A 27,334-nucleotide genomic window follows, 5' to 3' on the forward strand; every position below is an offset into this window, starting at 1 on the left:
GGAGGGGTTCAAACTCAGGTCCGTCTGACTGTAAACCTGTGTCCTTTCTAGATTAGGTTTCTTGAAGTATGCTGTGGGCACTTTCTCTAGGAAAATCCCAGGGAATAGGGTAGTGGTTGTGAAGGTCCAGAGCCTTGCCTTGAAACCACAGAGGGCAGGTACTTGGTGGAAAACTCCAGTGCGTGATTCACCCTCCTCCTGAGCCCTCGTCACTGAGGCCAACTCCCCTCCTAAGGTTGTCAGTTTCCACCGTGGGGTTGGTGGCTCCCATCCTATTCCTCTGGCGAGAGAAGGCTGCTCCCTGACCTGTACATCTTCATTTCTTCCCTCAGAAGTTGCTGGTGCTAGAGGGGCACGGTGAGAAGGGGGAAGGCGGGAGGGACGAAAGAAAGGAGGGAGATGAGATTGGGTATGAGTCTCTGAGCTGGTCTGGAGGGACCGTCTTGGGACAGCACCCACTAGGAGGGCTGGGGGTGGGGCAGCCCACAGCAGGAGAGAGATGGGGGTGGGGGGCTGGGGACAGAGGACTTGGCTTCCTGAAGTCGGATGTTGTAATCCTGGTGCACAAACTTTTGGCTTCAGTCCCTCCTGTTGCTTGTGGTATTTCTCTGTCCCTTCACTTCCCAATACACTGGTGTGTGTGAGTGCGTACACACACACACACACACACACACACACACACACAGAGCTGCTTTCTGTCTGGGAGTCCCAGGACAACTTGGACGGGATTCTGAGCTGGGAGGAAAAGGGAAGGAGAAGAGGTGGACAGTTTCCCTCTCAGGTCCTGTCTTTCTGGGTATTCTTGCAAGCCGCTTCCCCGGGACTGTCCTGGGGACCCAAGGCATGGAGCTGAGCTGACCACGGGAGCGGAGATCGGGACTGAGGTGAGCAGGAAGTGGAGGACTGGATGTGCCTTCGCAGTGCCTGAGAGGTGCCTCAGAGGGGCTGGAGGGCTGAATCCCAGGTGGCAAAGCTTTGCAGAAGTGTGTGTGTCTGTGGTACAAAAACCTGGGACTGGAGGAAAGTCTGATGCTTGGGACTCTTAGGACAAGGGGCACCACCCCAGCTTCCCCAAACCATGCTCAGGGACCATCCTGGGAAAGTACAGAGATCGGGGGCTGGCCCCAGACAAGCGGGGAAAGAGAGGTTGTCACCTGACTGACAGGGAGGGGAAGCAGACAGTGCCCAGCGATGTGGGAAGGGAGAGCAGACAGGAGAAAGCTTGGGCATTCCTGAGGGCCCATGATCTGCAATTAGCCACGCAGATGAGGGGTTTCTGCCCTCCCCCACAGGTGGGGCAGGGCAAGCAGGGAGCCAACTGTCTCCCAGAAGGAGGAAGCAGCCTCAGCTTGGGGTGCCGGGGAGGCATGAGCATGCTTGTGCCAGGGAAGGGCAACGAGGGAGCTGCCGGGAGGTGCAGGTGGCCACCAGCTGAAGCGAGCAGCCCACAGGGTGTGAAGGACTAGACGGAGTCAGGTTTTGGTGCCATGCACACAGGTATGTGTGTGCAAAGGGACGTGACGGGAACGGCACCAGTGTGTGTACGGAAAAAGGAACTGGTATGTGGGTGTGGGCTGCAGTAGGGGCTGGGGCATCCCATTCGCCCCCGTAGCCGGGGCTGGCCCGGGAGGGTGATGGGCTGCACTGGGATCCCGGCGGCACACGGGGGGCGGCATTTCCCCACCTGTCTGCTCCTCCACTAGCCCCCGGCCAGGCCTCCGTCTTCATGCCCAGCTCCTGAACACGGTTAATTCCGGACTTGCTAGGCCTCTTGAAGATTTCCTCGATGGGCAGACTGAGCCCAGTGTGGGTGTAGGTGTCTTTGCTTCTGGAGGGCATGGATGTGCGGTGAGCTCCAATCCGTGCCCCGTGCCCTGCTCCAGCTTAGCGGGGGTGGGAAGGTGGTGCGAGCGGCTGGAGAGCTGACCGAGACGGGTGGACCCTTGGGAAGGGGGGGATCTCTGGAAGGCATCTCAACTGTGGATGACACCGTTGTTTATTCCTAGCACACAGCGGGGGGGCGGGTAGAAGGGTACCGTGGGGACGGGGTGAGGGAGGCGGAAAGGTGGGGCGTGCCATCCTCTTGGCTTCTTAAAAGTCACCCCAGAAGGAGAGCTCTGTACGGCTTGTTTTTGTGTCTGACATCCTCCTGGACACTTCTTCCCTGAGTCTAACTTGAATCGCACTTGCTGCACTGTCAGCCTGTTTCCCCTTGGCTTTGCCATGGCTCTAGGCCAGCTTTCCTTCTCACATGCTCTTGCTTTCATTCTGCCATTCCGGTTTTTCATTCTAACACACAAATTATGATCTTCCCAGTAACCTTCAAACATTAAAAAAAAAATGTCATTATCAGCTCATCAATGTATGTTCTCTTGTCTCCCTTCCCCCATCCCGATACAACCCAAACCCTGTGCCCGAGCCGGGCTCTCAGATTTGCTTCCTCATCCTGCACTCGCCTCTGGTTTTCCCTCCGTTTACTCCTTTGCCCCAGCACGTCTCCCCTCCTTCAACTGTCCAGGACAGCTGGGCCCTGGAATAGCTGCTTTTGGTCTGCGAAGTAAGGCTTGTCCCTTGACCACCCCCTTGGTGACCTGTGTGCTCGGGCTCACCCTGAGCTGAGCTACACTATAGCTCTTGGTACTTGGTCAGGCAAAGGCAAAAATCTCTCCTTGTCTTTCATGGATCTTATTTTTACTCCCCACCCTCCCAATGCCCTTGTTGAACAGGGATCATTCTCTCTTCCAGGGAGACTTAAAGCCCAGAGAGGAGGTGTGATTTGCCTAAGGTCACACAGCAAGTTAGAGACTCAGCTCCACCGCTTAGTGTATTGGTAAGTTTATTCAAATCATTCAAAAATAGTTTTCCTGAACACCTGGTGGGTGTCAAGTGCTGTTCCTTAGCCTCTCTGAGCTTCAATTCCTCATTTATAAAATGGAGTTAACAGTAATACCTACGTCAAAGATTTTAATGAAGATGAAATTCAGTAACGTACACAAAGAAGTGTATGTTTTTGGCACAACGTTAACTTTTGTTAATATTATTATTGGCTAGGTCTGGACTAGAACTTGGGTTTCATGTCTGGTGCTTTTCCATTAACATTTTTGAATTCATTCATTTATTCCTCCACTCATCCATTCATTTGTTTGATAATGAATTGGGGGCCATTGGTCAGGGTGCCCTAACCCCAGTTATGTAACAGCATCTACAGCTCGTTCAGGTACCCGCCAACTTTTTCCCCTGGGGCCAGACTGCCCTGTTTTTCCAACCTGACACTCTGGCTCTCAAAGCAAACCCCGCCCCCCCCCACCTGAGGTCTGACAGTCTCCTCTGAACCTGGGAGCTTTCTTCCCCTCCTCCCTCTCCTCCTCCTCCCTTCCTTCCTCCTCCCTTCCCTCCTCCCTGACACCAGAGGCCCAAGACCTCTGATTTCCACTGGGTGCTTCTCCTCATCTCCTGTCCTGGGCTGAGATTGCAGTGGAACCCTCTGAGTCCCCATACCAGAATTTCCCCCTGCCAGGCTTTCCCATTCCTGGGATAACCTGTACCCTCGAAGTCACCTTCAAAAATTTCCATAACCTCAAATGGCTCCTGCCACGCCTTTCTAACTGACTTGGGCTTGGGCTGTTGCCTGGGTTAAAAGGACCAACAAATAAACACAGACACTTCTTTTAGTAAAAAGAATCCCTTGTGTTTGTCTAGAGCCTTGGAGAAGCATGGAGCACTTGGTAGCTTCTGGTCACTTTAATTCCCCCAGCGCCCCTGGAGGTGAGGGGCAGTGGGTGGGCGCTTCCCTCTGGAGCCCGGGCACCTCCTCCTGGCAGCTCACTGGGAGCCAAGGCGGAGGTGGCCTCAGGGCAGCTGTGTGTAGGGGAGGGAGGGGAAGGCAAACACGGATTCCAGGACAACACCGCAGTGCTGCAATTTATCTCCCGGGGGTTGACAAACGGATGATGACAGGCACAGAGTAAAGCTGAGAACGACCACGTCATTTTTCTGGCGGTTCAGGGAGCTTTGGGCTCTTTAGGGGAGCAGGGACTGAGGAAGAGCAGTGACCCGCTGTCATGGGCAGCCACTTCTGGGTCTCCCACGAGGGGCCACCTTGACCTGGAGATGACCACTACCCAAGTGAGTCTCGCCCTGGGATCTCCCAACAGGACCCCTTGCGTGTTCTCAGGACAGAGGTATGCCGGAGAGAAAAGGAGCCAGGTTTCCCTCGAAGGCCGTAGGTACTTGGTTCTGGTGCCGATTCCGGGTCTCACCTGGCCTTGCTCAGAGGCCCCACCTTCTCCTTCCCTCCCAATCAGACACCCAGGGCTAGCTGGCTCCCATGTTTACCCTGAGCCGATCAATGACCTGGCACGGGAGTGAGCACACAACCGCTAGGGGAAGACCATGCAGTCACCTAAGCCACACTTGCCCTTTGACCTCCTATCACCCCTGGCAGGCTTCGATCCCTCCTGGGCTGGAGGCCGGAGGCTGGGCTGGCGCCACTCAGTGGACCCTGTGGAGCTGGGCAGGTGGGCCCAGCGCGCATGGTGGCTGGCTGTAAAGCTCAAAAGGGACTCAGAATAAAAGACCCCGAGCCCTTTCCTCCCAGTCCACTCCTGCGTGGTCTTCATCTCTCGAGGCCTGGGTTTTTCCATCTGCAAAATGGACAAACTAAGATTGGCTCCCTATTTGGTCTCTGAGTTATGAGAGCAAAGTGTAACTTCAGGTGTAAAAGTCCTTGAGAGTTCGGGAAGAAAATCAACAGTCCGACAATATTAAACAATATTGCAACCATATGAGATATTACAGCAATGTTATACGGATGACAAAAGACGAGGATGGAGAAAGCAGGGGTGGCGGGGCACGCACTGGGGTTGCACGGCTCACCCCTTGTCCTCCCACCAGGCGCGCCTGTCTCCCCCATCCTGCCCGCTCCCGGCTCGGCGGCCCCCCCATCTACCCCGTGGCTATGGACAGAAAAATGGAAGTCCCCGAGGACGGGCCTCCTGTGGTCTCCTGGCTCCCTGAGGAGGGAGAGAAGCTGGACCAGGAAGGCGAGGACCAGGTGAAGGATCGGGGCCAATGGACCAACAAGATGGAGTTTGTGCTGTCAGTGGCCGGGGAGATCATTGGGCTGGGCAATGTCTGGAGGTTTCCCTATCTCTGCTACAAAAATGGAGGTGGTGAGTTCACTTTGAGGTAGGCGTGGTGGGGAGAGCCGTGCCTTGACTGCCAGGCAGGGCCCACCTGGGCGCCTCCTGCCTGGCGATGCGGTAAACCAGAAGGAGGCTGGAATGGAGTTTGGAGGGCTTGGGTCTGAGTTCTAGTTCCGCCTCAGGGTCTTCCTCTGTGAAATAGGGATGGTGCCTCCCAGGGCTCCGGTGAAGGTTAATCGAGGTAATGGGCAGGACCAAGGAATCTGAGTGTTTAGTAAGATACACTACTAACAATCCTTCATTATTCTGGACAGTGTCAGTGGCTGATAGGATTCGTTCATTCGACCTGTGTTACTGTGGACCTATCCTGGGCCAGGCAGTGTTCTAGATACAAAACAGAACATATTCCTAGTGCAAGGTGGCAGATGACAGACAAACAAGTAAAATGTGTGGTATGTTGAATGGCGAGTTGTGGAACGGTGAGAAGCAAAGCAGGGAAGGGGTGGGGCAAAGCTGGGTCATCGGTGGGGAGGGGGTGGGGTTGAAAATGTGGAGCAAGGTGACCTGCAAAGCTTTAGCTGAGGAGGTCACATTTGAGGAAAGACTTGAAGGAGGTAAAGGAGTGAATCGTATGGACAGTTCTCAGGTGAAGAACATTCCAAACAGAGCAAACAGCGAGTGCAAAGGTCCTGAGGTGAAAGTGCATCTGGCATGTTTGAAGAGGAGGGCAGAGACAGATGGGGGCAAGAGTAGGGGAAGGGATCAGAGAGGTAACAGGGCCCACATCTTGTAGCCTCTGCTCTGAGTGAGATGGGAACTGTAGAAGAATTTGATCAGAGAGGTGATATTACCTTGTTTATGATTTTTTTAATTGAAGGAACATTTTATTTTTCAGCACTGGTAATAAAAATGAGTAGGGGCATGGTGGGAAGGGGCCAGATTAATCTTTTTACGTGTACAGTTAAATGGTTTTAGCCTATTCACAGAACTGTGCAACCATCACCACAATTGATTTTAGAACATTTTCATCATTCCAGAAAGAAGCCCTGAAGCCATAAGCAGTCACTGTATTCCGTGTCCCTGCCAACCCTTGGTGGCAACTAATCTACTTTCTGTGGCTATAGATTTACCTACTTGGAATTTTCATACAAATGGAAGAATTCATTTATATGAATTTATTTGTGACTGGAGAGATTTTTTTTTTTAAGTTTTTAATTTTTATTTATTTTGAAAGAGAGATAGAGAGTGAGCGGGGGAAGGGGCAGAGAGAGAGAGGGACACAGAGAATCCCAAGCAGGAACGGTGCTACCAGCACAGAGCCTGATTCAGGGCTCAAACCCATGAACCGTGAGATCATGACCTGAGCTGAAATCAAGAGTTGGACACTTAGCCGACTGAGCCACCCAGGCGCCCCTGTGACTGGACAGATTCATCTTTCCCTTTTGAAAATATCTTTATTCTTCTTGTGCAAATCGCATATGTATATTGTGAAATTAGAAACATTCCAGAAGGGTAAAAAGAAGAAACATTCCTATTTAAAGATAATCATTGTTTAGAAAATCCTTCTAAACACGATTCATATTTAATTTGACAAGTATTTACTGAGTATCTACTATGTAACTTGTTCTGTGTTTCAAAACTTACAGTTATTATTACAAGCTGCTTGAACTAATGGCTCCAAAGAAATAGCGTTGGGGTTTCCTGGCAGGTCAGGGATATGGAGCCAGGCCTGGGAGTGGGGGATGAATCCTGGCCAGAGATCAGGGGAAGCAAGAAGAACTTGCTTCTTTTCTTTTCTTTTTTTTAATGTTTAGTTTTGAGAGAGAAAAAGAGAGAGGGAGTGAGCCAGAGAAAGAGAGAGAGAGCATGAGCAGGGGCGGGGCAGGGAGAGAGTGGGCCAGAGGATCTAAAGCTAGCTCTGCGGTGACAGCAGAGAACCGGATGTGGGGCTTGAACTCACGAACTGAACCGTCCTAGGCCAGTTTCACGGACACACAGGGCGTTAATGCTCCAGCTTAAGAGGACTTAGGCTGAGCCCTCATCTCATAGAGCACGTGGAGGCTCAGAATGTTTAGCGATTTGCCCAAGACCGTAGAACCAGCTGGTAGCTGGTAGCCTGCTTTGCAGGCTCCCGCATCCTCTCCCTGCCATCCGAAAAGGAGACAGGTTTTCGGGTTCCAGGGCCCACGCTGCCTCGTCCCACCTGGTGGCTGCACTGTGGCTGTGGCCTCTGTACTATGGAGCGGCCTGGGGAGACAAGCACCTGTGCCAGTGTGCAGTGACGCTGGGCTGAGCCTGGGTCATCTGCGAAGAGGCAGAACCAGACTGCATTTCCTGGCCAGGGTCTGTGTTCATTTCTGTCCCTTGTGTCCTCACTTGAGCTCTGCCCCAACCTAAGTACCTGGAGGAGGCACACTGCCCACCCCTCCGCCGGCCCTGGTGTGTTTCCCTCACCTTTAACAAGAGACGCTGAGCCAGATCAAAGGTCCCGATCTGAGGTCACTGGTGTGTGGGGGTCTAGGAAAGTAGTAACACATGTTCCTCATTGGAGACAACTTGATAATGGATCTGTGTGGGGAACATGACTTCACGGACCAACTCAAATGTCAACTCATTGCTTTAGGCTTTTACAATTGCACTAACTCATTGCGATAATAGGGTTTATCTCAAGCTGACCATAATTCTCAGTCGGCAGTTAAATATAGTTTTTACTGATAAAGGAATCAATTATTATTGCTTAATAGATAATTATTATTAGTTAATAAATAGTTTTGTAGAGAAAAATCTTTCCAAAGGGATAAAAAACAATGTTATTGGTACAATAATGTCTTTGGTCACAAAAAAGCAGGGAGTCACTAAACTAGATCATCTTCAAAAAATGGTTCACTCGGAGAGAGAATTTTATGAATTCTGAGTTTCCAGACGACAATGGAAACTCAGTGGTTCAGGAGTGTGTGCTTGGCAGAGGTAATAAGGCCTACCTTAGAGCAGAGGGAGGGAGATTATAAACACGTCTCAAGTTATCCTGTCTTCACAGATTCCTGTGGGGCATCATCAGGCCTCTGGTGCCCAGAGTCTGGGCAGATGCCAAGAGAAATGTGGGCCAGGGCAATCTCCCCAGGTGAGGATTCTCAGAAGTTCATTAGAGGGGAGTGTGTTTGCAGTGATAGTGCGTTGGAAACCCAGGGAGAAAGCCAAGGATGGAGGAACCATCCAGGCGATCCAGGACCAACCTCCTCTCACTGCTGTCCATGGCCCAGGCCCTCACTGCCCTTCTGGGTGGACTCAGGCTGACGGCGGCCCATCTCCAGGCCTCCTGAGCTCTCCCCAGTTTCCGTGGGGCTGAAGTCTACATGCCAAGGGTAGAGCTGAGACTGTCTCCTTCAGTAGAGAGAAGGGCCTCCACACAAGCCAGCAGAAGGGGTCCATGGGTCACAGGCCGCCACAGACCAGACTTTGGGAAAGTGCCCTCTGGGAGAGCCCCCAGCCCAAACACTTCTGAACGCTGCCCCTCAGCCACCTAAGCCACATAAACTGGAGTCAGTGATGGTACCGGCACTGGGTTGAGGAATGTTCCAGCAGTACTCAGGATGTACCGGCAAACCTGGGGTTAAAAAAGACGTCAGGACTCACAGAGTTACCGGCTGTTATGGTTCTGTAGGGCCCAGAAGACTCGCAAATCCTTCTGTCTCACTCTCACATATCGCTACTGGCAGCACAGATTGGTATGAGAGTCTGGGAGGGCGATTTGGAAATGCACGTCAAAGACCTTAAAAAAATGTTCAAACCCCAAAGGTGGAAATCCACCCAAATGTCCCTCAATGGACAAATAGACAAACATGTGGTATATACACAAGAGGGAATACTGTTCAGCCTTAAAATGGCATGGATAAACCTTGAGGGCACAAGCACTGTATGATCCCTCTTTATGAGGTGTCTAGAATAGCAATTCACAGAGAAAAAGTAGAATCGTGGTTACCAGGGGCTGGGGAGAGGCAGAGAACAAGGAGTTCCTATTTAACGGCTACAGAATTTCAGATTGGGTTGGGTAAGAAGGCTCTGGAAATTGATGGTGGTGATGGTTGGATAATAATGTGAATGTACTTAATGCCACGAAACTGTACACTTAAAAATGGTTAAAAAGTAAAATTCATGTTATATATATTTTACCACAAAAAAAGCAAAAAAAATATGCATACCCTCTGACCTACAAATTTGTCTACTGGAAACTTATACTGAGGAGCAAATTAGGCAAGTGCACAAGGCTGTGGACAACGGATCACAGCAGAGTTTCCAATAAAACAACCAAAAATGTCAGTGGGAGTACTGATGGAATAAACTAGGGTAGATGCATAAGGCAGAATACTATATAGCCATTAAAATTATGACATATGTATTTATTGATATAATAGGTTCTTGATGTGTTTTTAAATGGTTATCAAGTGATTATAATAGGTTCTCACTTTTGCAAAAAAAGAAGTATGTATGTGTTTGTGTGTGTGTGTGTGTGTATAAAAAACTGAAAAGGTGTACAATGCTTTTTCCCTTTGCACTTTCTATTTTGTCTACAAAGTAAAGTGGATTACTTGAGAGGTCTTATGATGCAGTGGTTAAAAGCACAGGCTCGGGGTGCCTGGGTGGCTCAGTCGGTTGAGTCTCTGACTCTCAATTTCAGCTCAGGCCATGATCCCAGGGTTGTGGGATTGAGCTTCTCATTGGGCTCCATGCTGATTGTGGAGCCTGCTTGAAATTCTCTCTCTCTCTCTCTCTCTCTGCCCCTCTCCCCTGCTCATACTTGAGCTCCCCTACCCTCTTCCCCTCTCCACTGCTCACACTTGAGCTCTTTCTCTTTCTCTTAAAAAAAAAAAAAAGAGCACAGACTCAGGATCAGACCAGCTGGGTTTGCGTCTCAGTTTCCTCATCTGTGTCTTAGTTTTCCCATCTGTAAAATGGGGATAACAATAGTACCTACCCCACAGGAGGTGGCTTTGTTGAGGATTTTGATGCTGGTGAGGCATTTACAAGAATGCCTTACAAAGACACCTGGGTGCCTCAGTTGGTTGGGCGTCCAATGTCGGCTCAGGTCATGATCTCATGGATTGTGAATTCGCGCTGACAGCTCAGAGCCTGGAGGCTGTTTTGGATTCTGTGTCTCCCTCCCTCTCTGCCGCTCCCCTGCTCACATTCTGTCTCTCTCTCTCTCTCTCTTTCAAAAATAAATAAACATTAAAAAATTTAAAAAAAAGAATGCCTTATATACAGTAAGCAGCAAATAGGTGCTAAGTGTTATTATTGTACAGTAAACAATATTCCATTCACCCATGGATACACTTCTGAGGTGAGGTCACTATCTTAGTGACTGAAGTGGGCACTGATGGCTTAGGGTTGTCTTCAAATTCCATAATTTATCAGATGCTTTTTAGGCCTGGCCTCCTATGGGGGCCTGTAGGTCAGTGCTTTATCACATGGCTACTGAAACCCCAGTGCCCGGGAATCTGCCTGAGCAGAGGAAGGGCCTTGTCTGCTAAGACCCCAGTTCAGACCAGAGCCTGGTGGAGGGGAAAAAAAACCCTCTGAAAATTATTAGAGGGAAAATAATTTTTCCAAGGTGTTTTTGTTTGTTTTTCTCTAACATGTAACAAACTTGATAATTTAATAAGCATATCAAATTATACAGAACACATGTTTTTGTTCCAAAAATAATAAACTGACTGAGTTTGTGAAGCACGCTGAGAAAATAAATAGTGCGTCTATTAGGATTTCCACCTAAATTTTTACTCATTTTTCTTCAAAGGCCTTTCCTATCCTGAGTGGGGCTCAGACTGGAAAATTTCTGCCTGTCCCTGCCAGCAGATGGGAAGAAGCCAACTTGGGCCCCTGGGAGGGTGAGGAGGGTGACGAGCACTGGGGCACAGGTCTCCGAGGACTGAGGGCTCAGCTCCTGCCTCCTTCTTCCACAGGAGCCTTCTTCATCCCCTATTTCATCTTCTTCTTCACCTGTGGCATCCCAGTGTTCTTCTTGGAGGTGGCGTTGGGCCAGTACACCAGCCAAGGGAGCGTGACAGCCTGGAGGAAGATCTGCCCCCTTCTCCAGGGTGAGTGTTCCCTTTTGCCCTCCTACCAGGGCCCCCAAGGGCCTCTATCCCTCCGTCACCCCATTCCCCTTCCTTTGGGGCCACCGCTTCCTAGTCATCTCCTCTCATCCCGTGCTAAGTGCTGTGGACGACCCAGGAAGTGTTGCCAGACTTTGTGGGGCCCCAAAGCTTATAGATGCTGGGGAGGAAGGCATTCCTCAAGAAAGCACAAAATTGCAAGTGAAACTTCAGATGAGGAGCCTTGGAAGGGGTCCTTGCAAGTGAGGAATCCTGAGCTTCATCTTCCTTGGCTTCCTGGAAAGCTGTTCCTGGGTACATGGCGTGGTCCCAGAGTACATAACAATAGTCATGATGATGAAGATGATGTCGTCTAACATCTGCTCAGCCCTGCTATGTGTTAGGGCTCATGTAAGCACTTTACATGCATTTCCTCATTGAATCCTCCAGTAATAACTCTCTTAGTTATTTGTATATGAGAAAATGAGGTCATTCGCTAAGGATTTGAACCCAGGCCTCCCTGAGCTGCAAATTCATGCTATTTCTTGTGTTCGGGATTATGTTAGGGACGGTTCTTGTTCCCTCTATGGAGTTGCTGGCACTAGTGTGAGCAGTTTGGAGTGTCCTTCCCTGACACCATCTTTAATTGATTGGACCAGTCCCCTGGGGGCCAGTGGGAAACCCAATCCTGGTCTCCGAGAGGTTTCTTGCATATTTGAAATGAGGAGAGGACTCTTTCCCTCATGTCAGTCCCTAAGGGAGCCCAGGGACTAGGCTATCTGGGGTTGCTGCCCAGCTTGGTAGGCTGGACGGGGGTGGGCATGGTGGAGAAACACTGGTTCCTGAGCAGGCCGGGTCCCTGACCACTGACTGGGGGTTTGGTTGGGGTACAAGGCTGGTCTGGTACTGATCCCTCTTGGGGTGTCCATGGGGCCCCTGTAGCGGCAGCAGTGAGCGGCTGGGGCAGGGGGAAGCTTGGCCCACATGCATTTCTACTCATGAGTTCTGGCTGCTCCAGGAGTGCTGTGGCCTCAGCCAGAGCACAGAGTTTCTCAGTGCTCTGCTCCAGACCCCAGAGCAGCCTACTGTCCCAGCCAGTTGGGCTCTATCCCAAGGTCCACGCGAGCCCCTGGGTGTCCAAAACAGGGGCCGGCCTCTCTGGCACGCATGTACTAACTCTTCAAGGGAGTCACCACAGACAGGGGGAGCAGACTAAGCATTGGATGGGGGTTGTGGGGAGCGATTGCTGCTCCTTCTGTCTTTTCCAAGCTGAAGAGACTCCAAGGCCTGGGGTCTCAGGGAAAGGCTCACTCAAGGTGTGTGCACCTATGTTGGTGGGAGGGTCCAGGCTGCTTACTGCCTGCCCACCACCTGCCTAACTGCACCCAGCCCACAGTTCACCTCCCAGGGAGCCTGGGCACACCCTGTGCTCGCCCACCCTCCCTCTTCAATTTGCACACAAGCACAAGCTTCCTCCTCTCAGAGAAGGGGCACCTCCCCTCCCCAGCCTGGCGCCCTGCCTTCTCCAGGGTCAGGTCGGTGTTTACGGGGCGGGTGGTGGGAGCACAGTGCGTTCCGGCGGGCCAGTGGCCGCACAGTGGCCCCTTGTTTGGGTGTGTGGGCGTCTGTGGGCATGCTCTGAATATCCCCGCCACCGGCTCCCCCGGGGGACCCTCCTCACCATCAGCAGCCCCAGCCACCGCCCCTCCCGAGGACCAAGTTGCCCTGGCCACGGCCACTTTAGGGCTCCCGTCCCCCAGTGCCTGGATGCTCTGCAGGGACCCAGATGCAGGAAAACACGGATGGCCTCTGGTTGAGTTTGCCAGGCCAGCGGGAATAGACAATCGGGGTGGGCTTGCCTGGCCAAGGGGTGGTATTGTTGACAGTCAGCATTGATTCTCCAACCTGCCCTGGGGCTGAGCTGGCCTTCCTTAAGTCGTTCTTGAGCCCGGGCGAGGACTCAGGACTCAGGACAAACAGGCCTGTGATCTGTCCTTTGCCCAGCTTTCACACCTCGGGACTAAGAGCCTCCCTGGCAACGTGCTACTTTTAAAATTACTGTGGCAAAGATCCCACGTTTGCAGGAGCAGACGGGCTGGGTGGGGGTGACTGTGCCTGCCCTTTGGTACCTCCCCCCCCCCCCCCATAGGGAGCCACAGCCAGCCTCCAGGCTGCTCCCGGGTGTGAGAACGCCTCTGCCAACACTCTGGCCCCGTACTCTGCAGCGAGGTGGCATGTGGAGACTGACTCACGCTCCAGAGTTCTTGACAGTCAGCGACCACTTCTCCTTTCTTTTTTCCTTGCTGGTTTCTTTTGGTTTTTGCACTTATCTTTTGGTTTTGCACTTTTTATTTTACAAGTAATGCATGATTGTCACAGAAAAACTAGAAAATGCAGATGGACAAAAGGTAAAAAACAAACAAACTTTAAAAAATGAGCCGAAATCCTATCACCTAGATAGACAACCACCGTTAACTTTTGGATGACAATCCTTCCAGACTTTATCTCATCAGAAAAAAAAAAAAAAAAAAAAAGGTATACATTCAAATATATATTGCAAAAGTGGAAGAATGCCTGAGATGGTATTCTGTAACCTGCTTTTCTTACTTAGAAAAATATGCTGTGGGCATCTGGGTGTCCCAGGAGGTTGAGCGTCTGACTTCCGCTCAGGTCATGATCTCATGGTTCGTGAGTTCGAGCCCCGCGTGGGGCTGTGCTGACAGCTCAGAGCCTGGAGCCTGCTTCAGATTCTGTGTCTCCCTCTCTCTCTCTCTGCCCCTTCCCTTCTCGTGCTCTGTCTTTCTCTCAAAAATAAATTTAAAAACATTAAAAAATAAAAATAAATTTAAAAAGAAAAATATGCTGTAAATGGCTTCTGAGGCCAACAAGCAAACCACGGGTGTTCTGTTCGTTTAGTACCCAATGTCCTTCTAGCCACAGCTGGCAGCTTCTATGTGACTTTGTTGGGCTAACATTGATCTCTTGGATTCTATTTGTTGCTCCCCATGCCTGCCCTACTCCCGAAGGCATTGGTCTGGCATCGGTGGTCATTGAGTCCTACCTGAACATCTACTACATCATCATCCTCGCCTGGGCTCTCTTCTACCTGTTCAGCTCCTTTACCTCTGAGCTGCCCTGGACAACCTGTACCAATACCTGGAACACAGGTATCCATCATTTCAGCCCCTGGGAGGGGGCCTCTCCTTAGGGGTTGGGCCTGTGGTGGCTGGTGATGGCGAACAATGACAGAGCACATGGTATAACTTGCCTCAAAGCCAAGTTCTGTGGCCTCTGGTGCAGTTTTGTGGGAGCCTAGGCTAGGTTCCCATTAGGAGAACCAAAAATCCAACAAGACTGTGAATGTTTTATATAACTGCAGGGGGTTATCCTCACTCCCTCTGTGCCAGGTGCTAGAGATCCAAGGGTGAGCACTGGCAACGTGGCCCCAGCCCTCCTTGAGTGTGTGGTCTAGTGACAGAGACAAGTTAATAAAACAATCACAAATTGCAATGGGTGAAAGAAACATTGCAGAAACTATACAGCGGTGGGAGGGAAAGAGCTAGCTGAGGCCTGAAGGATGAGAAGGACCCCAAATGTGAACAGCATAAGCCATGTGGGGGGAAGAGCAAGCCCAAGAACTCAGTCCATTCATCTGCTGAGTGGAGAGAGAGTGAGCAAGTTATAGGGGCAGAGGGGATCCGAGGTCTGTGTCAGAGGTTGGTGGGCGGGGTGGCCAGAGAAACAGCCAGATTCACTGGAACAAGAGCAGTGTGAGGCACATGAGGAGGGAGGCACATGGTCCCATGAACCACTTAAGTGGCTAACTCCTGGGAAATGGGGGCTCCAGGGGAAGCTCTTGGGACTGGGAATCATGGGGACTGCTGGGCTGCAAGGTCAGAGGGTTGGAGGGACTAGGATGTGAGGGCATCTCTCCCCATCTGGTCCCCAGCTGATGCACAGCCTCCCGCCCCACCCCTTGTTCCCAACAGAGCATTGCGTGGACTTTATGAACCATTCAGGAGCCCGCACAGTGACCCCGTCTGAGAACTTCACTTCACCTGTCATGGAATTCTGGGAGTAGGTCCTGGGCTTGGATGCCATGTGCTAAGGGCCCCAAGCAGGAAATTTGGATGTCTGAGGTCTGGGACTCGGAGTACAAGCTCAAGCCTTTCTGTGCATGCTTTTCAGCACTTACCCACCTCCCACCCCCACCTTGCACATCACTGAGCCATGAGGGAACACTCACATCAACCCACACGTGTCCACAGGCGCACAGCAAATAGTCTGTCCCAGCTAAGGAGAGCTGGTTGTGCACATCGCTCCCCAGCTTTGTGTTCAGTGATGTGTCATATTGGTGGCTTGAAACTGGCCAAGGAGGAAGCATTTGTACTGCAAAAACTGGCAAACACTATACTCACACCTCCACCCTTCCCCTGACTACACCCTTACATCTGCCCATGCCCACGTGTCCACCTTTGTTCTGACACAAGTATACCTGTACCCTCACTCTTACCTAAAACCCACACTTATTTACCAACACTCACATGTGTCTACCTACACCCTCACACATTTACAACCCCATGTCACCCAAACCTCACACATGTCCACCAACGCTTACGCACACACATTTCCACTACTCCCTACACCCTTTAGGTACTAAAACACATTCAGCCCCTCTGTTTGATACCCATGTAGTTGTGCATCAACCTGAATATCTACTCTCCATCTACTTATCCATTTATTATTTACCACCCTCACTCTCTCTCTCTCTCTCTCTCTCTCTCTCTCTCTCTCTATCTCTCTGTACAACAGAGAAAGCTGGATGGTTAGAAAGACAAAGATACCTATGGGATTACGTGATTTGGTCTTCTAACGGCCAGGGGCATACAGACTACAGGTGGGAACATGGCATGGCCATAGGGGAGGTGCAGGGGGATGGGGTGGGGAAGCCTGGAACCTGAGATGTGTGGGGTCAGCTCTAAGAATCAAGAGACTTGAAGACAAAGGCGATTTGTGCCCCTGTAGCCTTTCACCTGGTTATTCATTTTTTCCATCCTCAGGAGACGTGTTTTGGGCATCACCTCAGGCATCCATGACCTGGGGGCCCTGCGTTGGGAGCTGGCCCTGTGCCTCCTGCTCGCCTGGGTCATCTGCTACTTCTGCATCTGGAAAGGGGTCAAGTCCACTGGCAAGGTGAGGTGTTCTGGCTCCTGGTAAGCTCTCTGCAGCCCCCAGAATCCATGGAGACACTCACAGAGTCCCTCTGGAGAACTGAAAGAGTAGTTTAGGGGAGAGGCATGGTGAGAGCAGGGGAAAATGGTAGGAAGAGTTTAGCTCAGCACAAGGAAAGACTTTCTCTTTCAATATTACTTTAAAAGACCTGTTTACATAAGAAACATGCAGAGCAAATTGAGAAGCATAAAAGTCCCCCTAATCACTGTTGGAGCCAGCATGGTGGCAGTTTGGATCTACTAATCCCTGTTAATGTTTTGCTGTATTGCCTTCTAGTTTCCTTTTTAAGTATGCTTGTGTATATCTGTATCTATTATGTGTGTATATTACACAATTAGGATCATACACTTTTATGACTTGCTGTTTGCACCTAACAACACAACAAGACAATGTTTGGTAAGAACTAGCACACAGAACTATCTCTGAGGTGGTGAGTTTCCAATAATCACGGGGGTTTAAGCCAAGAATGGACAAGAGTGGCTTATTGTATGTGTTGAGAGAGTTCAGACTTGAACACTTATTTTCAACCCAGGGAATCTGAGGTGGATGCCTCATGCTTTTTAAAGCCAGGAGTAGACGGGATGCTGACTTCTCTGATTAGCCTGTTCTTGGGGGGCAGCCTTGCCTTTCCACGGATTGTTGTAATTATAATAAAACTAGAAATAGTGATAATAACACAGATATTGCCATCCCCGTGGGTTAAGGAGCTAAACTTGGTCAGGAGCCGAGTAGACCCATCTGAGTGTCTCCATGTCCCAGAGCTCAGGCCACTGCTACTTGCCCAACCCTAAGCCTGGAAAAGTGCAGTCTAAGTTTTGCCACAGGTCATTGCGGCGATCTGCTCCCCCTCCCTCACCACGTCCCACACTCACCAGGGGCATAGGGAGACCAGCTAGGGTGAGGGATTAAGGGAGAACAGATTCTGGATTCTATTTTTTTTTCTACGTTTATTTATTTTTGAGACAAACAGAGAGAGTGAGTGGGGGAGGGACAGGGGTGGGTGATGGACAGAGGATGCCCGATGTGGGGTGCGAACTCACGAACTGGGAGATCGTGACCTGAGCTGAAGTCAGACGCTCAACCGACTGCGCCACCCAGGCGCCCCTGGATTCTAAAATAGTCTTCGAAATGTTACGGCTGGAAGCTTGTACCCCTCCCTGTCTTTGTTCCCTCTTTGCCCTGCTGATGTATATCTCACAGTCCGCCTGCCAGGGCACCTAAGACCCACTGGAATGTGTAAAGGAAGACAGGTGCTCACACGCTCTCAGCATCTCTAAGAAGGTGTCGGACCCTGAGCTGGGTGTGACTCATGCTGCCTGAGGAGGGGGTGACAGGAGGACCACTGCAGACTCCCTGGTACCTCCTGGCAGCTGTGTCCCCAACAGCAGTGACCCGGCCCCGCTTCCCCTCCAGGTTGTTTATTTCACAGCCACATTTCCCTACCTGATGCTGATCATCCTACTGATCCGAGGCATCACCCTTCCGGGAGCCTACGAGGGTGTCATCTATTACCTGAAGCCAGATTTGCTTCGCCTCAAGGACCCCCAGGTAGGGGTTGTGCTGGGGACCCTTTCCCAGATGCCTCCCACTCCAAACCAGAGCTGTACTTTTGAAAATCTGTAGTTGCTTTTCTCTTGGTTTAAAGGCAATATATTCCCCCCTGCAAAAAAAATTAAAAAGGGGCGCCTGGGTGGCTCAGTCGGTTGAGCGTCTGACTTCAGCTCAGGTCATGATCTCGCGGTCTGAGTTTGAGCCCCGCAGCAGGCTCTGTGCTGACAGCTCGGAGCCTGGAGCCTGCTTGGGATTCTGTGTCTCCCTCTCTCTCTGCCCCTCCCCCACTCATGCTCTGTCTCTCTCTCTGTCAAAAATAAATAAACATTTTAAAAAAAGATTAAAGGCAATATATCCCCACTGGAGAAAAATTAGATAAAGGTGTCTTGTAATCCCACCACTCAGGTATCATCTCTATGAGCATTTTAGTATATTTCCTTCCAACTCTTTTTCTAGTTGGTGTTATGTATCTTTGTTTTAATGTATTTGAGATATTTATATACAGAGAGATGCATCTTTTTTCATTTAAATTCCACTGTAAGCATTTTTCATGCTATCACATTCATTTGTAGAAGTCATTTTAAATCCTTGCATAATATGTCCTCCATCCATCATCCATTCGGTCACTTATTCACCCAAAATGTACTGAGGACCCGTTCAGTGCCAGGTGGCTCTCTGACCATGGAGTGGGGCAGTGGGCAAAGCAGACAAGGCCCCGTGTCCTCTGAATGCTCACCCCTGGGGTGGGGGTCCTCACTTTCTCAATCTCTGATTCTTGGATATTTAAAGTCATGTAGTTTTTTATGATCGTATATACAGCTGCATTGGACACCCCATATTTAAATCTCTTGCCACCTCTCTGATTATTTCCTGACGGCAGTCAGCCCTGGAATCACTAAGTCAAAGAGCATGTGCTTTTAAGGTTCTTGAAATGTACTGGCTTTAGAGAAATGTGGACTTTCTCCCCCAGTATTGGAGGGCGCCCTTTTTTCTGCAGGGCCCATGAGAGATTCGATAATAATTTAACCTTTGGTAATTTGATAGATCAAAATAGTATCATTTTGTTGTCTTAATTTTTTTTTTATTTTTTACTGCTGTGAGGCTGGACATTTTCCCACAGATTTGCTGGCCATTTGTATTTCCTCCACTAGGACTTGTCTGAGCGCATTCTTTGCACCCCCTCCCTGTGGAGTCCTGGTGGTGTTTTTCTTTATATTTTAATGAAGTGGCCCCGTGGCACTTGTTGAATGAGCCAGGTGCTCTCAGTTCTGCCCTGCAGGTAGGCTTTGCCTTCTCGGGGCACCGCCACTCCACCTGAGAAATTCAAGTACTTGGTGCCTACGAAGTGCCCCCAGAGGAAAATTTACTTAAAAAAATTTTTTTTTAATGTTTATTTATTTTTGAGAGAGAGACAGAGAGTTGGGGAGGGGCAGAGAGAGAAGGAGACACAGAATCTAAAGCAGGCTCTAAGCTATCAGCACAGAGCCGGATGTGGGCCTCGAACTCAGGAACCATGAGATTATGACCTGAGCTGAAGTTGAATGCTCAACCGACTGAGCCACCCAGGCGCCTCTCCCCCAAAAGAGGCAAATTTAAACCTGGCCTGCCAGTGAAGAGATTGTGAGCAGAGAGTGGGGAATAAGCAACTCTGAGGGCACACCCAGGGGGGCCCGCTGGGGCTGAGGGGTGATGGGCGGGTACCCTCCCACTCTCTCTGCCACTTTCTTGGGGTCTCACGTAGGTGTGGATGGATGCAGGCACCCAGATCTTCTTCTCCTTTGCCATCTGCCAGGGGTGCCTGACAGCCCTGGGCAGCTACAACAAGTACCACAACAACTGCTACAGGTAGGGCTGGGCGGTGGGGACGCTGCGGGACCCCGGGGCACCAGACCTGCCTGCAGTGAGGTCGGGGAATCAGCTTCATCTTGCAGACTCAGTGTCTTCCTTCCCTCCTCTTCTTTCTTCCTCACGTTCTTCTCTCACCTTCCACTACATGACCGTGGTCTTTCCCCCATTCTCTCTTCCATTTCTCTCCTCTCGCATATTTTGCCTTCCTGTTCCCTCTCCTCTCCCCGCTTGCTGTCTTTGGAGCTCCCCTCCCTTGATGGATTTCTTCCTCATTTTCCTTCCTGGTTCCTCTGCATTGGCCCCGCCCCGCAGGGACTGCATCGCCCTCTGCTTCCTCAACAGCGCCACCAGCTTCGCGGCCGGGTTCGTGGTCTTCTCCATCCTGGGCTTCATGGCCCAGGAGCAGGGGATGCCCATCTCTGAAGTGGCCGAGTCTGGTAGGTACCACTTTGCTGTCTGGGCCCTGAGGGGAAGGGGGGTCAGGGAACACAGATCCCTCCTACAGGGTCCCAGGCAGGAGTCCCAGCAGCTGGCTTATGAGAACCTTTCAGCATCTGGGGGCAGAGCTTAGGCCTTCTCATGGGAGGGAGGGAGGTGGGGGAGGGCACTGAGGGCGGGTAGCCCCACGGTTGTGTGCAGGGATGGATAAATGGATGAACCAATGCACAGCCAACTCCCCAGAACCAGAGAGCAGAGTAAGGGGTGAAACTACCCTGATCTCTTGAACCACTCCCCTAAACGCTTTCCTCCTTCCCCCTGCCCCTCCACACACACAGTGCCTTGGGAGAAGGCTCTTTGCCAGGGCAGTGAGAGCCAGGAGCTCTCCTGACTGTGCTGTGTGCCTGCAGGTCCTGGTCTAGCCTTCATCGCGTTCCCCAAGGCAGTGACTATGATGCCCTTATCCCAGCTGTGGTCCTGCCTTTTCTTCATCATGCTCATCTTCCTAGGGCTGGACAGCCAGGTTCGTCACCCCACCCCGACCCTCCCTGCCCTGGTGACCCGCTTGCCAGCTTCTGAGGTTCTGAGCTTTCCCTTCCCCCCCCCCCCCAACTCCTTTTCCCCTGACCTACATTCCAAGCCCCACTCCACTTTCCAGGGTTTGTCCTTGCAGTTGGTTGGGTGACCCTTGGCCTCAAGACCTTCTTTTGTGAGGGGGGCCACCTGCTTTCTCCCCCTACAGCCCCGCCCCCCATCCTGGGGACGGAACATATCTCCCCCTCCAACCCTCACTGCTGGGACCCTCGGTTGTAGAGATACAGCCGAGGGCAGGGCTGGCCACCCATTTTCTGCCCCTGTGCCCCTTCCTGCGCTCCTGTGCATCAGCACGGGTGAGTGGGGTGCGAGGCGGCCAGGGCAAGGCCACGCCAGGCAAGGCCCACGGGCAGGCGGTGCCTCTCACCCCGGCTTCCCTCCTGCCTGCAGTTTGTCTGTGTGGAGTGCCTGGTGACAGCCTCTGTGGACATGTTCCCCGGTCAGCTCCGGAAGAGCGGGAGGCGAGAACTTCTCATTCTCACCATTGCCATCGTGTGCTACCTGCTAGGGCTCTTCCTGGTCACAGAGGTGAGCAGAGGGGGGCGGCCTGCAGGCGGGGCTCCAGGCTGAGGGAGCCGTGGGGTGCACTGGTGACCCTTCTCAGAGCCCATCTTCCTCACAGCAAGGTTGTGGGGACCACGAGGCAGAACCTACCTGTGTTAGTTAGCTGTCTTTCTGTGTCGGGTGACAGACACCAAATGCAAGCTAGCTTAAGCAGAAAAGGGAGCATTGGGGGGGCCAGGAAACTGCAAAGTCTAGGGATATTTGGTTTTAGGCATGGTTGGATCCAGCTGGTCCAATGACATTGTCAGGAATGCCCTTCTTAGCCAGATTCCCCTCCTCATATTAAAGAAGGTGGGTGCAGCTTCAGGCTTACCTTCTGCCACCCACCCAACCCCACAGGAAAGAGAGGGACCTTCTCCAAGAACACGGTAAGTGTCTGGCCCTGGCTGTCCTTCGGGCCTGGAGAGGGGAGCGGAGCCCTCTCAGAGTGAGGTGGGGCCAACTTCTAGGAGATATGATCCCGGGCAGGCAGTTCCCAGTGTCCCCGTAGCTGTCAGGTTGTTGTCCCGATGTTAAATGAAGGGCCTGTCTTGCCTGGCCAAACTGCCTTCAGATGCAAGGAACAATTTCCCATGGGCCGAGCAGGATGTGTGCCCAGATGGGTGTGCACCTGTCCCTGAGGAGCGGGTTCCCTCCCCCATTGGCCAAGGCCCAGCTCTCCCTGCCTCTCTGCAGGGCGGGATGTATATCTTCCAGCTGTTTGATTATTACGCTTCCAGTGGCATATGCCTGCTCTTCTTGGCAGTGTTTGAAGTGATCTGCATCAGCTGGGTGTATGGTAAGTGGAGGGGGGAGGTGGGGAGAGCCTACCCCTAAGGTTGTGAGAGGCGGGGTGTGCCAGCCCTCTGGTTTCTATAGGTCTTGGTGTTGCTGCCCTGGTTCTTTTCTCTGGGAACTTTGTCCGCCTCTGGGAACCCAGGCATTTCTCACTGTGGCAGACAGAGCTGCGGTAAGGACAAAACTGATTTCCTGCACTAGTGAGAGGAATCAGAAACAACAATGTGCCGTTTTCTTGATGCGGAAACTGCTGGAGGCACTTCATCAGTGGGAGTCCTAGTCAGAAGAGATCTTCAGGGCCACATAGTCTGAGCCTCCACACATTCCCACACTCCCTTTCTAGGTTACCACCCAGACCTTGCTTGAATACTTCCAGTAACAGAAAACTCGTTCCCACATTTTTGAGGTAGCTTTTTTTGTTGTGGCTGTTATGCATTTCTTTCTTAAACTAAAGTGAGTTCTGCCTTCCATTGACTGCCCTCAACCTCCCTGATCCCCCTCAGTGCTGGGGCAACTGGCCAGTGGTGCTGAGTGCTGTGACATCCATGCCATTGTTGTGCCTGATGACAATAGAGGAGAAATCTTTATGCATGGAGTCCGTGCACTGCTGAATACCAAGCAACGTGATGATTGTATCATACATTCTCTCTCAACCCACACAACAGCCTGTGCAGGGGAGGTGAGGCTCAGAGAGGTAGGTCTCTTGCCTGAGCTCACACAGAGAGTAAGTGGGGGAGGCATCATCATACCCAAACCATCTGACTCCACTGCACCAGGTTGGGGGGGAACACATTGCTAGTGTAACAAGGCTCAGGGCAGAGAGGGTAGGTGGGTGCCGTGTAGTGGGCATAGGTAGGAAAGCCACGAGAAGGTTTTTATTTTGCTACCCTAGGCCTTCTTTTTTGGTGTCCTTTCCTTTCCTGGGACAGGTCACCTGTCTTCTCACCTCAAGCATCTGATGTCTTTCTGATTTTCCCCTACTGCTCCTCAGAACTTGTTCTCAAAGAAGATCTGATAAACTCAATCACAGAAAGGTATAAGTAGCTGAGAAACCTTAGTATGTTACCCCTTCCTAGTAACATCTGGTTTTTAACTGGGGGAAAATTTAGAAGCCAAAGGAATGACTCCCTAATGGTGGCATTTCATGCCCATCAGTGATCAGCGGAAAGTTCCTTTTTTTTTTTTTTTTTCTGAGGAAGGGCTAGGGGGCCCTCCAACCGTCTTTCCCAATCAGCGGTCCTTTTCTTCTTGGGAGACTGGCTGGATCTGGATCTGGAGCAAACGTGGAAACAGAAGGACAGTAAACAAATCCAGTCAGTGTTTCCACAAACACAAAGCGAGCCTCTTAGCAAGATTTTCTAAGAACACAGAGTGGCTCCTCCAGAGTGTCGAATCTAGACTGTTGTTCCATTCCCAGAGGCTTTCTGGCCTTATGTGAGTTCAGCATGCTATGCTTGGAACAGTGGGAACTTTGCTGTTTTGACTTGAAACTGAAGTCATGTCTGAGGCATATATAAGTGAGCGTTTGCACAGTCATTGTGCCCATTTTAGGCTCACACCCACCTCTGTGGTTAGTAGGGTCTTCATTCCTAGACAGGGGGCCAAAGGATTTAACTGGGAGGTTAGGTGACTCTCTCAAGGGCACCTGGCTTTTTGGTGGCAGCCCCTTCTTCCTCCTCGCTCCCTGCCTTGTGGTTGGGGTGCCGGGGACCCATTTCATTCATGTGCCTGGATCCGGTTTCCCCTCATAGGGTAGGGGGAAGAGTGCAAAGCCAGGTGAGTCCTTCCCAGATACCGTGAGTTCTTCCCTTCCTCCTGTTCTCACACTCCCCTCCCACCTGGGCAGGGGCAGATCGGTTCTATGACAACGTTGAAGACATGATTGGCTACCGGCCATGGCCCTTGGTGAAGATCTCCTGGCTCTTTCTGACCCCTGGACTTTGCCTGGTATGTACCCACCCAGCTACCCCTATATCTCCTCCTACATCCAGAAGACTCGGGGACAAGGAACAGGATGCCCGGGTTCTGGGGCTCTTTTCCTGCCTGTCCAGTTACCTTGAGAGGCTGGTCCATTTCCACTTCTGGGTTGGTTCTCCTGCCCTTCCTTCCTGGGACCATTTCATCTCTCTGCTTTACCATCATTACCCTCCAGTTTCTGCTCCCTTCCTTTCTCATAGCGCCTCCATCCAGCCGCCAGACTTCCCAGTTATGGTCTCTTTCTGTCTCCCTGCTCAGGGCTCCTCCTCCCTCCCCCCCCCCCCCACCTCCTGTCTCAGCCCTCCATGGAGTGATGCCTTGGCCCACAGCTTGTAATGGCTTTTACTATTCTACCTCATTGAAGCACCTCAGTGTATTTATTTATCTATCTGTGTATTCTTTTAAGTTGATTTATTTGAGAGAGAGAGAGAGAGTGAAAGAGAGAGGAACCAAGCAGGCTCCTCACTCCACGCTGAGCCCAGTGCAGGGCTCGATCTTATGACTGAGATCGTGACCTGAACTAAAATCAAGAGTTGGATGCTTAACCACCTGAGACACCCAGGCGCCCCCACTTCAGTGTATTTTACTTGTCCTCTGTCACTGGATATTTAAGCAGCTAAAGAGAGGATTTCAAGGGCTCTCTGTCTAATCTGCATCCACCTCTCCCTCTTTCCAGGCCACCTTCCTCTTCTCCTTGAGCAAGTACACACCTCTCAAGTACAACAACATCTATGTGTACCCTCCTTGGGGCTACTCCATCGGCTGGTTCTTGGCTCTGTCCTCCATGGTCTGCGTCCCTCTGTTCATCATCATCACCCTTCTGAAGACCCAGGGTTCCTTCAAGAAGGTAGGGGCCAGGGGAAGTGATATATTAAAGGGGGTTGCAGAGTGAGGTTGCAGGCAGGGCACGATGGGCAGGGCGCAGCTCTGAGTGTGGGACAGCTCTTTGGTCTGATGAAATCTCAAAGAGAAGGGTCTTTGAAGACCAGTCCAATGGCTTCATTTCCAGAAACACTCAAAAGACCTAGAGTCCTAGACCTTCAGAATCTGACCTCCAGCCGATCATGTGGGCAGGTTGACCATGGGTACACTGTCAAATGCTTATGGAGGAAACTGAGTCACAATAAGAACTTCAAGGTGCCCAGACAGAGATTTATAGGGCACAAATTCCTTTCTCCCAGGAAATTAATAACCAGCTATCATGGTTCATTCCTGATTTCTTTTCTTAATTCTGCCTGGGGAAGCATGGGCAAAAGCTCCCTGTTTAGAGTTTAAGACATGCCTTCCCAAAAGGGGATAGCGCATGCTCCACAAAGACATTACACTTGCAGAAATCTATCTGGCCTACAAGTAACGGAAAACCCGACCTGCAATAAGCAAATAGGCTTATTTTCTTTTTACATCAAGAGACCAGAGATGGGTGCTGCTGGTGTTTGCTTCAGCTGCTGAAAAGAAGTTGTTAGGGCCAAACTCTTCCTCTATTTCTGCACCTCCATCCTGAGCACGTCTTTTTATCATCATGCTTACCACTTCATGGTCACAAGAAGGTTGTCATCATTCCAGTCATCACATCTGCATTCAAGGCAAGAAGGAGGGGAAGAAGATGGCACCAATAACAGTAATAATAGTAGTACTGCTCCTCATAAAAAATAATAGGCACTTATTGACCAACTGACCCTGTGCCAGGCACTATACTATGAGCTGTGTACTATTATTATCTTCGTTTTACAGATAAGGCACAGAGGGATTAAATGGGTTGCCTAAAAGTTGCATAGGTAGTAACATAGCTGGGACTAGAACCCAGCCTATTCATGCTCTTAATCGCCACGGGATTGATCGTCTCTTCTCTCTTCTCAAAATATTTATTCATGTATTTACTCATATCGTGCTGGCTGCCCCCAGTGTGCCTGGCTCTGTACCAGGCCCTGGGGATACAACCAGGATGAAACAGCTTTGTCTTTCTCACCGGTAGCACCCACTCGTTCCTTCTTCTCTCCACAGCGCCTGCAACAGCTCACCACCCCCGACCCCAGCCTCCCGCAGCCCAAGCAACACCTGTGTCTGGACCGTGGTACCAGCCAGGACTGTGGGCCTTCCCCAACAAAGGAAGGACTAATCATTGGGGAGAAGGAGACCCACTTGTAGGACGTGGCCAGCAGCCAAGTGGCCATTGAGCCAGGAACCTCTGTCAGGGCCACTACAGCAAACAGCCTTTGCCTCTGTCCCTTACCACAGTCCTGCTGAGCACCTCTGTGATGTTCATGGGTGCCCCCGGCCAGAGGCCACGCTGCTCTCTCCTCAGCGAGGGCAGCTCCTTCTGGTGGGCTAGAGGCGGTCCCACTGCACCACGCCATACTGTTGGAACACACCTTCTTATTTATAAAGGAGGGTGGTCTTTTTTGAGTCCACCATCTGATTCTAACATATTACACTGTGTGGAACTCCCACTGTAGGGATGTTCCTGTATCTGGGGATGTTACAGCTTACTATATTTGTGCATTGGGAGGGTAGCACTGATGGGAATATGTATCATGCTTTGGCTTGGAGAGCCCAATGGAACACACCATGTTGGAAGTGACAACAAACACACTATTGGATTCTGACATTCCATTAGAGGGGTGCTTCATTAGGCTTAGTGTTCTGGAGTCAGTCCATGGGGAAGGAACTAGAGAAACAGCCAAGAGGCAAGCCTTCACAAGCCATCATTGTCTTAAGGTGTCCCTAGCGGCAGCCGTAGTTCCACATGCTTCCTGCAATGTTGTCCTCAACTCATGGAGCATTGGAATGGAAAGAACTTAGAGATGATCCCTAGACTGTGCAAATGCATGGTGAGGGTGTCTGTACTTTCCTATGCCTGCAACAGACATTGCTGATTGAGTCTTTCCCACCTCACAGTCCTTTCAAATACAGTGCTCCAGGTGCTCCAGTTGCCACTGTGCTTTTTTTGTCCAACCTCCTGACTTCATGGATAAGGAAACTGAGGACCAAAGAGAAAGTGACTCTTTCAAATTCTGGCTCCTTAGGGCCAGAGATATGCCTAAACCTGGTGTCCTTGTTCTCAGGCCGGTGTTCTTCCCCATTATACATATTTAACAAGCATGTATGGATTGCCTGCTA

At 51.0% G+C, this 27,334-nt stretch overlaps 1 protein-coding gene across 18 annotated transcripts; it reads left to right on the top strand.

Annotated features, from left to right (window-relative positions):
• Window positions 1–164: 164 nt before the first annotated feature.
• Window positions 165–27,334, top strand: SLC6A12 (solute carrier family 6 member 12). 18 transcript variants are annotated; one of them, XR_008300043.1, is made up of 19 exons: window positions 893–1,497; window positions 2,746–2,830; window positions 4,894–5,171; window positions 8,182–8,265; window positions 11,105–11,239; window positions 14,263–14,403; window positions 15,226–15,313; window positions 16,297–16,429; window positions 17,882–18,016; window positions 19,761–19,864; window positions 20,180–20,304; window positions 20,716–20,828; window positions 21,290–21,427; window positions 22,139–22,241; window positions 22,322–22,412; window positions 22,584–22,646; window positions 22,744–22,934; window positions 23,232–23,274; window positions 24,087–24,187. XR_008300043.1 is itself a non-coding variant. In XM_053225675.1 (18 exons), exons 4-18 carry the CDS (start codon window positions 4,958–4,960, stop codon window positions 26,360–26,362), a joined length of 1,929 nt encoding a protein of 642 aa, XP_053081650.1. In that variant the 5' UTR covers window positions 165–357; window positions 782–884; window positions 2,746–2,830; window positions 4,894–4,957; the 3' UTR covers window positions 26,363–27,334. The 18 variants fall into 18 exon arrangements, 12 of the variants coding, with proteins under 12 accessions (XP_053081650.1, XP_053081651.1, XP_053081654.1 ...); XM_053225675.1 differs by lacking the exons at window positions 893–1,497; window positions 22,322–22,412; window positions 22,584–22,646; window positions 22,744–22,934; window positions 23,232–23,274 and adding exons at window positions 165–357; window positions 782–884; window positions 24,894–25,064; window positions 26,219–27,334; XM_053225679.1 differs by lacking the exons at window positions 893–1,497; window positions 22,322–22,412; window positions 22,584–22,646; window positions 22,744–22,934; window positions 23,232–23,274 and adding exons at window positions 528–884; window positions 3,700–3,765; window positions 24,894–25,064; window positions 26,219–27,334.

This window comes from Acinonyx jubatus, chromosome B4, assembly GCF_027475565.1.
Source record: "Acinonyx jubatus isolate Ajub_Pintada_27869175 chromosome B4, VMU_Ajub_asm_v1.0, whole genome shotgun sequence".
NCBI classification, from domain to species: domain Eukaryota; kingdom Metazoa; phylum Chordata; class Mammalia; order Carnivora; family Felidae; genus Acinonyx; species Acinonyx jubatus.